This window comes from Cherax quadricarinatus, unplaced genomic scaffold (genome assembly GCF_038502225.1).
Source record: "Cherax quadricarinatus isolate ZL_2023a unplaced genomic scaffold, ASM3850222v1 Contig2686, whole genome shotgun sequence".
Classification (NCBI taxonomy): Eukaryota; Metazoa; Arthropoda; class Malacostraca; order Decapoda; family Parastacidae; genus Cherax; species Cherax quadricarinatus.
This window is the reverse complement of record NW_027197712.1, coordinates 41837-54669: the sequence shown is the minus strand read 5'-3', so window position 1 is coordinate 54669 and position 12833 is coordinate 41837. Positions and strand designations below refer to the sequence as shown.

At 37.0% G+C, this 12833-nt stretch overlaps 1 protein-coding gene across 1 annotated transcript in view; it reads right to left on the bottom strand.

The window, feature by feature from the left end:
- Positions 1-3216: 3216 nt before the first annotated feature.
- The window catches only part of LOC128687345 (Fanconi anemia group J protein homolog), a 50599-nt gene continuing 40982 nt past the window's right edge, over positions 3217-12833 (bottom strand). The window contains exons 8-10 of the mRNA XM_070081423.1: positions 11605-12686; positions 9539-9648; positions 3217-5744 (exon numbers count right to left, since the gene is read on the bottom strand). Coding sequence (XP_069937524.1) covers positions 5658-5744; positions 9539-9648; positions 11605-12686 — 1279 coding nt within the window. The 3' untranslated portion in view covers positions 3217-5657. The remainder of the gene's footprint in view (positions 5745-9538; positions 9649-11604; positions 12687-12833) is intronic.

Below are 12833 nucleotides of genomic sequence, written 5' to 3'. Positions count from 1 at the left end.
ATGTCATGTATTGCTTTTTCAGAGTCTTGTGGTGTTGGAATATTATCAGAGATTTTTGGATTGACCATATTTTGAGTTTCGGTCATAAAAAATTCATTTAGATTTTTGACTCTTAGTCTGGTTAATGGCTTGCTAAATGCCAAATCAAATTGGTACTTCATTATCTCACTATTTCTTTGCTGTCATCTGTGTAAGTCCCATCATGTCTAAGCAGGGATCCAATACTTGATGTTGTTTTTGCCTTAGATCTGGCATAAGAAAAGACATTTTTTTTTTCAGTTTCATGGATGGCTTTAAGTTCTTAGAGTTTCTTATCTCCTGTACAATTCCTCAAGCTTAAGTTCAATATTTGCTATTTCTCTAACCAATACCCTCCTCTGTATTTCAGATATGCTGGCCCCTATCAACAGCTCTCTGATTCTTTGCCTTCACCTGTATAGGGAGTGCCACAGAGTTAATTCTAGGCAAAGGTTTGGATCTGTGTTTAGGATATCTCCCAGCTGTACCTCTATTATGTTGTGATCTGAGTGTGTCTTTGATACTGTTACATTTCGTATTAGATAATTGTTGGTGAAGATGAGGTCCAGTGCATTTTCCAGTCTTGTTGGCTCTATTATTTGCTGGTTTAAGGTGAATTTGTTGCAGAGACGTAATAGCTCATGTGTATGTGAATTTTCGTCCGAGCTGCCTCCTAGGGTTAACTCTGCTAAAACATTTGCTACATTCCTCCACTTTAGGTGTCTTAAGTTGAAATAATCCAGCAGCAAAATGTTTGGGGCAGGAGTTGGGAGATTTTCCAGTGATCAATTTTATGAATCTATTCCTGGAATTGTTGGGAAGTAGCATCTGGAGGCTTGTATACAACCACAATGACAAGGTTTTGGTTGTTGATCTTTACTGCCAAATTTCAACTAAGTACATCATTTGGGGTGTTTAGTAGTTCTGAGGAAATGAGCAACTCTGTGACATACAGGCCAACCCCTCCCCCCCCCCCATTGCCTGTTTACTCTGTTGTATCTGAATAGATTATAACCTGAGATCCATAGTTTGTTGTCAAAGTGATTCTTTATGTGGGTCTACATGAAAGCTGCAAGCATTGCATTTGACTCTGAGCAGTCAATTGATGAAAGGTACATGTACTTTGTTGATGGCTTTAGACCCTGTATATGTATTTGCAAAGATAAATGTCACCATATTGATGGTATGTAGGGGGCTTGTTTGCTGGCACTAATATCTGTTGTTCTAGAGTGGAGGCCAGTGACTGTGTCTCCACTCAAGGAGTGGAGTGGAGACACAGTCACTGGCCTCCACTCCACAGCCACTAAAAACCATCTCTGGGGTGGTTTTGGCTCTCCTGGTTTGTTTCCTATGGCCTGGGTGATCTGTATCTTCTTGTCCCCTTTAGATGGTGTGCCTGACAACACGTAGCATTGTCTTTCATTGACTGATGAGTGACACATTTCCGGGTGAAATAAATTGCAAGACGAGTTGCATTCTCCTGTTGTCATGTGAGTGCGGCATTTTTGGGATGATCAAAATTGCACGTCCCAACTATTTTTCCAGATATTCCATGCCTGCAGATACCCAAGGCATAGAATGGATTTCAGTTTGCCAGAATTTTCTGTGGCTGCATTCCCTACTGGTGTATTTTTTTTTGGCTCCCCATTATCTACAGCCCCTGTACTAACATCAGTGTCTCCACCATTTTTTTCTGGTAATATATCAACGCAATTCCCTGAAGCATCATCCCCTTTTATTCCATCTCCAGCAGCATTGCTACTTTGTAACACTGGAATTTGTTTAACTTTGTTTTTACTAGTTACGTCACCAGGGGCACTATCTCCATCTGGTGCATTGTCCTCCAGGACAGCACTGGCACCATCTCATGTCTGTATTCTTGCAGGTACTGTCTACCAAGACAACAACAGCACCAGTACCAGGGGTTGACAGCCCCATCTGACCCACTCCTTTTATTTTCTCAGCTGTTATACAAAGACTGTCATGTTTTCTAAGAAGGATATTTATCTCACTAGAGAGCATATTTCATTTTGACCTCTCTGAAGCTCTGATGTGCTTACTCTGTAAGGGTTCTTAATCCAAGGAATTGGATCTATTCTCCCTGTTATTGAATTTAATTGCCAAACCATTACCTGGTTGCTGTATGACCCCAATAGTTTAGTGCTTCCCTATGACTAATAATGCCATTTCCTTTTATGACTTAACTGAAACTAATTTAGCATACCTGCTCTAATTTCTTTCACCCTTTGTCAACCCTTTTCATTGAGGTTGACAAAAGAGGCTTTTAATACAAGGGTGACACAAGGGTTTCAATCCAAAGTTTAAAAAATACTTAATATAGCAGACCTCTGCATCAGTGATTTTATTGTAAATAGTAAGCCTGGTGGACTCTGCAGACTGGCAGTTGTATAGTGTGAGGAAGTATACTGGTGTCTGATCTTTTCTCAATGTTGATTTATTATTATAATCAAAAAGAAGTGCTAAACCTACTAGGGTTATACAGTTCCTCACTGTTGAGACGGTTCTCTATTTGAAGATTGAGTACATATGGCTAACCCATGTGCAGATAACTGTATAGTAGTTAATTTTTAATGTAAAAGGCTCCAGAATGAAACATCAGTGTTCACATTGATGTTTCATTTGCAGTATCGCAAAAATGAATATAATATGTGCTTAGAGTTGTAATTTAATCTTTTTAACCCTTAAACTGTCCAAACGTAGATCTACGCTTGCGTGCGTAGCGCTCCGCCCTTGATTTTCCCCATTTGAAAGCATGTAAAAAAAAAGATCTGTTCGGAGCCCCCTACACGTGGACATAAATCTATGTTTAGACAGTAAGGGTTAAACTGATGCTGCTTTAATTACATTGTACACAAGATCATTATTAATTTTTTATATTGTTTTTTTTTATTTAAACAGGAAAAGAATAATGTCTTAATTTTTTTGAGATCAATTTATTAAAAAAAAAAAATTTAAATTTTTTTCCAAAAGAAATTTAAATTCAAAGGTTTTTTCTTAATTTTCTGAAAAAAATTTTTGCTTTTAATTTTCTTTAAGAAAAAATGTTTAAAGGAAAATTTAAAAATTTTAAAATAAAATTCTTTTAAAAAACAAAGCTTTTTCATTTCATAAGAAACCAATTAACTCTTAATGTGACGAATGTCTTTATCTATGGAAAATTCATTCCACTTTTTAAGGTTCAATATTTGAAAAAAAAAAAAAAAGTGACATCACCATAGGCTATTTTACAAATACTTAGAATGGAATTTCCATAGATTTTATTATCACAAAAAAAAATGGTATATTTTTGTAATTACAGAAAGTGGTTAAGTTTGATGGGTAAGTAACATACTTTTGAAAGTGATATTCCCATAGATTTTATTTGAAAAATAGTGGCATAAGTATCCCTTTAATCCTTAAACTGTCCAAACGCAGATCTACGTTCACGTGCGTAGTGCTCCAACCTTGATTGTTCCCCATTTGAAAGCATGTAAAAAAAAAATTATGATGTTCGGAGCCCCCTGCACGTGGATGTAGAGCTACGTTTGGACAGTTTAAGGGTTAGGGAAGAAATCAGCATTTTTTTTTTACCATACCTTAAATTCATATAAAAGAGATTGCAGATGGCCAAGTAGCTTAACTGAGCAACAGACAGCTGTTGGCCATTTTATCAACCTATGCCTCAGACATTTCACTTATAGTGATAAGGAAGAATTTTATCCTAACCTAAATTCCTTCCTCTCTTGCTTGCTGATGCAGAAGCACAGTGGACCCCCCAGTTTACGATATTATTTCATTCCAGAAGAATGTTCAGGTGCCAGTACTGACCGAATTTGTTCCCATAAGGAATATTGTGAATTAGATTAGTCCATTTGACCCCCAAACATACACATACAAATGCACTTACATAAATGGTCGCATTGGGAGCTGATCGTAAACCGGGAGTCCACTGTACTTGGAGATGGTCAAGTGACTACTGAAGAGTAGACCGCTACGAGTTGTTTTATAACCTGACAGTTATGTTGAGCTCGTAAGGCACCATATACCATATTAATCTTGAGGCAGTAGAAGTATCTGAATAAACATTTGCATGCCTAAGCCATATTTTTTTGAACTTTACTGTGTGTTCAGTCAAAACCACATAGTAATAATTATTGAAGTGTGAATAGTGTTCTGATAAAATATGCACTATTAATGTGTGCTTTATGAATTACTGAAACATATTTATTGAAGAGACTGCATTCCTGGATGTAAACCTGTATCTTCAATGAGATTTCACTCTTTTGCATGCATTGCTCCTAAAGAAGTGTTTAAAATGAAAGATGCTTTGAACAATTTCATTTTTGTTTGTTTCATATTTTTGTCAAAGCAGTTGTTAAATTTTCATTTACTCATCAAAGATGTAAAAAACTGCATGATATTGGCAGCATACACAAGGTTAGCTAATCTAGGAACTACCTTCAAGTTCCTAACAAAGAATCTCAGATGCTTTACAAGATATCTTGTAAAGCCCTAAAAAAGTAATCAGCATAAAGCACTCATTTAGAAAGAATGTTCAGAAAGTAAATGTCCAGAGGCCTGTAACAACACTAGTTCAAAAGTTGAATTGACAGTCCTAGAAAAGAGGACCAATACATGTGATCGTATGCAAAATACTCAGTGGATCAACACAGACAGGAGACAGATTATCTGAAATGTACAGCATGAGTGAGGGAGAGGGGGGTGGCACATATAAATGGAAGCTAAAAACATGGATCCCTTCAGGGAAAGGTGCCTTGATGCCAGTAATGGACTCTTGATCTAAGGAATTAAACCTGGCTTCCCTTTTCTTGGACTGAGTTTGATCGTTTCCCATTCCTGAGGCACTGTATGACTCCTTTGGGTTTAGCCTTACTCTCCATGAAAGAAATAATCCCCTTCCTTGGATCAAACATGATTACCTCCCATTCTTCAGCTGCTGTAAGAGTCCCTATGGATTTAGAAATTTTCCATATAATAAAACAGAGGAGCCAGCAATAATTACAGTTTCAAGGTGTTAAATAGGTGAGGAAGTGGTGGGCTGTACACATTTTCAAGAGTAGGATAACAGGGGCCCAAGAGGTCAAAAACTATGCTCTCTTATATATCTTAGCACTAAGCCTGTAGGGGAGCCATACAGTACCTAGGATTGGGAAAAAATAAATTTTTTATCTATTAAAAGGTTAGGGTAGCTCTTAATTTATTCAAGAATCTTTTACCAGCATTAAGGCTAACACTAATAATGCTGGTGATTATATATTTGGCCCATGCAACCATGAATAGGCGAGTACACAATAAGGATATATTCATTTTTATTATATTTAAAAATTCAAAACCTAAGCTTAGTAATAAAACTATGGAAGAACTAATATATACATTTTATAAATACAGCAATGCAATTCATGTTAATTTTTAACTTTTTCTTGTTACAGATTTTAAATACTGTAGCTTAATTTGCCTTTAAAGAGAACATTCATATTTTTTTTTCTCAAGCCTTACCATGACAGAAAATACTGTTCTCTTAACATTTATAAAAATATGTACAGCTGAAAAATATAAATGTCAATATAAAAATAGTGTATACTGTATGAATATCTGTAAATCATAAAATCTTAAAAAATTTACTCAGCAAATTCAGTAAAATGGACACCTTTGGGTTTTGATTTTTGTTTACCTCTGCATTTTCTTGGATCTCTCCAACTGAAACTCTGAAAAATATAAAAAATATCTACATTATATTACAAATCACAAGCGTAATCATAAAAAAAATAGGAATGCCTATTAATCAACTGTTTGGGAAAAATGAGCTATAACTTCTGTTAACTGCACCTGACAGTGCTTGAAACAATATAACATTATTCAAAAAAAGTGAAACTTACTATTTTTTTATTTTTTTTTTTTTTTATTATCACACCGGCCGATTCCCACCAAGGCAGGGTGGCCCGAAAAAGAAAAACTTTCACCATCATTCACTCCATCACTGTCTTGCCAGAAGGGTGCTTTACACTACAGTTTTTAAACTGCAACATTAACACCCCTCCTTCAGAGTGCAGGCACTGTACTTCCCATCTCCAGGACTCAAGTCCGGCCTGCCGGTTTCCCTGAATCCCTTCATAAATGTTACTTTGCTCACACTCCAACAGCACGTCAAGTATTAAAAACCATTTGTCTCCATTCACTCCTATCAAACACGCTCACGCATGCCTGCTGGAAGTCCAAGCCCCTCGCACACAAAACCTCCTTTACCCCCTCCCTCCAACCCTTCCTAGGCCGACCCCTACCCCGCCTTCCTTCCACTACAGACTGATATACTCTTGAAGTCATTCTGTTTCGCTCCATTCTCTCTACATGTCCGAACCACCTCAACAACCCTTCCTCAGCCCTCTGGACAACAGTTTTGGTAATCCCGCACCTCCTCCTAACTTCCAAACTACGAATTCTCTGCATTATATTCACACCACACATTGCTCTCAGACATGACATCTCCACTGCCTCCAGCCTTCTCCTCGCTGCAACATTCATCACCCACGCTTCACACCCATATAAGAGCGTTGGTAAAACTATACTCTCATACATTCCCCTCTTTGCCTCCAAGGACAAAGTTCTTTGTCTCCACAGACTCCTAAGTGCACCACTCACTCTTTTTCCCTCATCAATTCTATGATTCACCTCATCTTTCATAGACCCATCCGCTGACACGTCCACTCCCAAATATCTGAATACGTTCACCTCCTCCATACTCTCTCCCTCCAATCTGATATTCAATCTTTCATCACCTAATCTTTTTGTTATCCTCATAACCTTACTCTTTCCTGTATTCACCTTTAATTTTCTTCTTTTGCACACCCTACCAAATTCATCCACCAATCTCTGCAACTTCTCTTCAGAATCTCCCAAGAGCACAGTGTCATCAGCAAAGAGCAGCTGTGACAACTCCCACTTTGTGTGTGATTCTTTATCTTTTAACTCCACGCCTCTTGCCAAGACCCTCGCATTTACTTCTCTTACAACCCCATCTATAAATATATTAAACAACCACGGTGACATCACACATCCTTGTCTAAGGCCTACTTTTACTGGGAAAAAATTTCCCTCTTTCCTACATACTCTAACTTGAGCCTCACTATCCTCGTAAAAACTCTTCACTGCTTTCAGTAACCTACCTCCTACACCATACACTTGCAACATCTGCCACATTGCCCCCCTATCCACCCTGTCATACGCCTTTTCCAAATCCATAAATGCCACAAAGACCTCTTTAGCCTTATCTAAATACTGTTCACTTATATGTTTCACTGTAAACACCTGGTCCACACACCCCCTACCTTTCCTAAAGCCTCCTTGTTCATCTGCTATCCTATTCTCCGTCTTACTCTTAATTCTTTCAATTATAACTCTACCATACACTTTACCAGGTACACTCAACAGACTTATCCCCCTATAATTTTTGCACTCTCTTTTATCCCCTTTGCCTTTATACAAAGGAACTATGCATGCTCTCTGCCAATCCCTAGGTACCTTACCCTCTTCCATACATTTATTAAATAATTGCACCAACCACTCCAAAACTATATCCCCACCTGCTTTTAACATTTCTATCTTTATCCCATCAATCCCGGCTGCCTTACCCCCTTTCATTTTACCTACTGCCTCACGAACTTCCCCCACACTCACAACTGGCTCTTCCTCACTCCTACAAGATGTTATTCCTCCTTGCCCTATACACGAAATCACAGCTTCCCTATCTTCATCAACATTTAACAATTCCTCAAAATATTCCTTCCATCTTCCCAATACCTCTAACTCTCCATTTAATAACTCTCCTCTCCTATTTTTAACTGACAAATCCATTTGTTCTCTAGGCTTTCTTAACTTGTTAATCTCACTCCAAAACTTTTTCTTATTTTCAACAAAATTTGTTGATAACATCTCACCCACTCTCTCATTTGCTCTCTTTTTACATTGCTTCACCACTCTCTTAACTTCTCTCTTTTTCTCCATATACTCTTCCCTCCTTGCATCACTTCTACTTTGTAAAAACTTCTCATATGCTAACCTTTTCTCCCTTACTACTCTCTTTACATCATCATTCCACCAATCGCTCCTCTTCCCTCCTGCACCCACTTTCCTGTAACCACAAACTTCTGCTGAACACTCTAACACTACATTTTTAAACCTACCCCATACCTCTTCGACCCCATTGCCTATGCTCTCATTAGCCCATCTATCCTCCAATAGCTGTTTATATCTTACCCTAACTGCCTCCTCTTTTAGTTTATAAACCTTCACCTCTCTCTTCCCTGATGCTTCTATTCTCCTTGTATCCCATCTACCTTTTACTCTCAGTGTAGCTACAACTAGAAAGTGATCTGATATATCTGTGGCCCCTCTATAAACATGTACATCCTGAAGTCTACTCAACAGTCTTTTATCTACCAATACATAATCCAACAAACTACTGTCATTTCGCCCTACATCATATCGTGTATACTTATTTATCCTCTTTTTCTTAAAATATGTATTACCTATAACTAAACCCCTTTCTATACAAAGTTCAATCAAAGGGCTCCCATTATCATTTACACCTGGCACCCCAAACTTACCTACCACACCCTCTCTAAAAGTTTCTCCTACTTTAGCATTCAAGTCCCCTACCACAATTACTCTCTCACTTGGTTCAAAGGCTCCTATACATTCACTTAACATCTCCCAAAATCTCTCTCTCTCCTCTGCATTCCTCTCTTCTCCAGGTGCATACACGCTTATTATGACCCACTTCTCGCATCCAACCTTTACTTTAATCCACATAATTCTTGAATTTACACATTCATATTCTCTTTTCTCCTTCCATAACTGATCATTTAACATTACTGCTACCCCTTCCTTTGCTCTAACTCTCTCAGATACTCCAGATTTAATCCCATTTATTTCCCCCCACTGAAACTCTCCTACCCCCTTCAGCTTTGTTTCGCTTAGGGCCAGGACATCCAACTTCTTTTCATTCATAACATCAGCAATCATCTGTTTCTTGTCATCCGCACTGCATCCACGCACATTTAAGCAACCCAGTTTTATAAAGTTTTTCTTCTTCTCTTTTTTAGTAATTGTATACAGGAGAAGGGGTTACTAGCCCATTGCTCCCGGCATTTTAGTCGCCTCATACGACACGCATGGCTTACGGAGGAAAGATTCTTTTCCACTTCCCCATGGACAATAGAAGAAATAAAAAAGAACAAGAGCTATTTAGAAAAAGGAGAAAAACCTAGATGTATGTATATATATATATGCATGTGCGTGTCTGTGAAGTGTGACCAAAGTGTAAGTAGGAGTAGCAAGATATCCCTGTTATCTTAGCGTGTTTATGAGACAGAAAAAGAAACCAGCAATCCTACCATCATGCAAAACAGTTACAGGTTTTTGTTTCACAGTCATCTGGCAGGACGGTAGTACTTCCCTGGGTGGTTGCTGTCTACCAACCTACTACCTTTCGAAACTTACTAACCTTATTCAAATTGAAATCTTCCAAATCTGAATCTGCATCCACACTACTTAAAGCTACAAAATCAGATATGCTTTGGTTATACAAGGGCCTCTTTCTTGTTTCCCATAACCCTGAAAATTATGAAAAAATATACATGTTTAGAAAGTACTAAGTTCTTTTCATAAATATATAGTAAAAGTTTTTCAACTTAAACATTAATAAGAAGAGATTATATGGATAAAACTGATGATGATAATGCAATATAGATTAAAAACTGATGACAACAATTCAATATAGATAAAAACTAATGGTAATTATAATTAATGCGATATATGAAAAGCCTCAAGTTCTTAACTTTCTGTCACCAATTCCATTCATTTAATATTCATATGACCAGTCACAAGTTCCCAAACTCCTGTTTGTTTCAAAAGTTACTATATTTAAAATACATAATTCTATCTACTTCTTATCGTGAAAATGCATGTTCTACTAAAGCTCTTGTATGTAAAGTATTTCATTTACAACATGATAAGTGATCAGAAACTGATGACTGCCTGTTAGTGTGTCAGCCTTTATCCACAATGTGACCACCATGCACTTATGTTTAAATTTGTAGAGACTGAAGTAACCAAAAGCATCATAAAAACAAATACATGTATGCATCTAGATATGAGAGTAGAGTACTGCTGTAACAAAAACGTTTGGGTTTTACATCAGCTACAGAAATTTTACAAGATTTTTTAAGAGATACTTAAATTTTATTAGAGTAGTACACCAAATTTATATACAGTGGACCCTTGGTTATCGGCCGTAATCCGTTCCAGAAGGTTGGCCTAAATCCGAAAAGGCCAAAAACCGAAATAATATTTCCCATAAGAATTTAATGTAAATACTATTAATCCGTTTCAGACACCCAAAAATACTAACAAAAAGTACATTTTATAAAGATTAACTATAGTTTTAAATACACAAAACAATGAGAACTAAATAAAATGACTAATGAAATGGATAAATGAACATTTAACATCAGTTTTACCTTTACTGAAGACTCTTTTTGGTGCTAATGTCAACTCTATGGCTTATTTATCTATCACAATTTATCTAATATGACATAATAAACAATATTAATAACAGAAACCTGATATATACTCTAGAATGAATAAAATATGTCATTACGTATGTGGCTAGTGGTGGTGGTGTTATTGTTGGGTTTATCAGGGCCACTGACAGCATAAGCCATATAGTGGTGGTCATACTACTAGTCACATTGAAACACCACTAGTCACACTGAAACAATATACGTAATTTACAAATATGAAATACTGTATAAAAACATAGGGAATGTAAAGAAATAGTGGTTATTGTGGAGAATGTAAAGAAATAAAGTGGTTTTTGAGATGCTGGCAAAGGTTTAGGGTGGTGGAAGATACGCAGGGCAGCATATGTTGTCAGTGGCCCTATACACATCCAACAACATTGGAAGAGTTTTGTGTCGTCCTTTTTCTATCGCTTAACTTACTTGCTACACTTTATCCCTTGCTACCGCTATACCCTTTATCGACTCCTGCTGCTTTAGTATCATACACATCATAGAATCACTGAAGAAAGCACATTCTCCCATCTCTCTCAGCCCTTTACAAAAGGGCTGGCACTAGGAACTTTCTTTGAGTCCATGGTGGCTTATTTTGCAGTCACACTCAATAAACAACCACAAAAAACAATGGATTAAACAAAATGTTTGGATGAATGCGCGGAGTGTTGATGACTCACCGAGACACACAGCCAGACTGATTCACGAATGCGATGGAGTTGCGGGCGGACACGTCTAGTATGGTTGATTTCCGAGCTGACGGCCGAAATCAGGGATAGAATCAGCCAAAAAAAAAAAGCGGCTGAAATCCAAAGCAGCTGAAATCCGAATTGGCCAATATCCGGAATGGCTGATAACCAAGGGTCCACTGTATTTGTCCAATGGTCGAAACACCAAAAATATCTACGGCCCTGGTAAGTAAAATAAACAAAAAAATCTTCACCTTGTACACCTGGGACATGTGAAAAAAAAAAAAATGACATTGCCTAATACATACCGCTTTTTTCCTCTGTGTGTTCACTGGCTGTAAGGTTGACATCCTGTAAAACATCTTCCTGTATATCTGATTTACACCTGAGGTTTCCTGGAGACTTCTTGTCCACAGAACCTAAGCTGTTATGCACAATCTGAGTGAAAGGCTTAGTCTTCACTTTACTTGTTTGTTCATTAAGTTGATCATCGTCTGAATCAAAGAGTTGTGGGGAACAAATTACTTGAGATTTAACTGTTGACTTATCTTCAACTTTATCATTAATGTGATTTGATGCAAATAAGCTTTTCTTTGCTGAAGACATCTCTAAATAATGGTACTGGCTCTCTTTATTCTCACTTTCTGGTATCTCAAAATTTGATGCCCCAAAACCCAAAGGACTCTTTTCATTCATCTCATTCTCCAGTAGCAGTTTCAAAGGTGAAACATTAGACTTAACATTAGTATCAATATATTGAAATATGTAGCCATCATCATTAAATGGCTTTGGGACTTCAAAACTGTCAAAGTCTTTCTTTTTGTTATTCTTACATTCTTTAAGTTGTTCTAATACATAAGATTTTTTTCTTTTGGATGGTGGATTTATATTTTCTGATTTTGTTTCTACCATTTTCTGAATACTAGTATTGTTTATTCCATAATTTTGCTTACTAAGAGTTAAGGCACTAACAAAACAGCTACTTGCACTATTCCCATGTCTGCTTATGTTGTTAGTACCGGGTGTCTCATCCGCATCTGCATCTCCTGATTTTGATAACTGAGTAGATGTGAGAGGAAGTCTTCCTGACGGAATGATAATGTCTTCATCATCAATCAAGTAATTTACACGGCAAATTTCTTGATCACTACATACAGTTGAGTTAAAAACTTCGGCTAACCTGGATCCAGGAGAAAAGCTGGCAGATGTCTGATTAGTTAAATGAGAGTCTGCATGATGTAAACTGAATTTAGAAGTATTGGGACTTTGCTTTAAATATTTATCATGTATGTCATGCTTTTTGGGTGTGCAACAATTCACTGAGGTACATGAGGTAGCTTGAGGTTCTGTTATCTCCACCTCTTTCAACTGAGTCATGGTTTCATCCAAGCTGCAAATATATAGCAACAAATTATTAATAACCAAAAACTATATTTCTTAAATAATTAAGAGAAAATAACTGTTATTCATTAAATTAAATGCACTCCATATTAGTCTTTATATAATGCAAATAAAAACCATGCTCTATCTTCAGAAA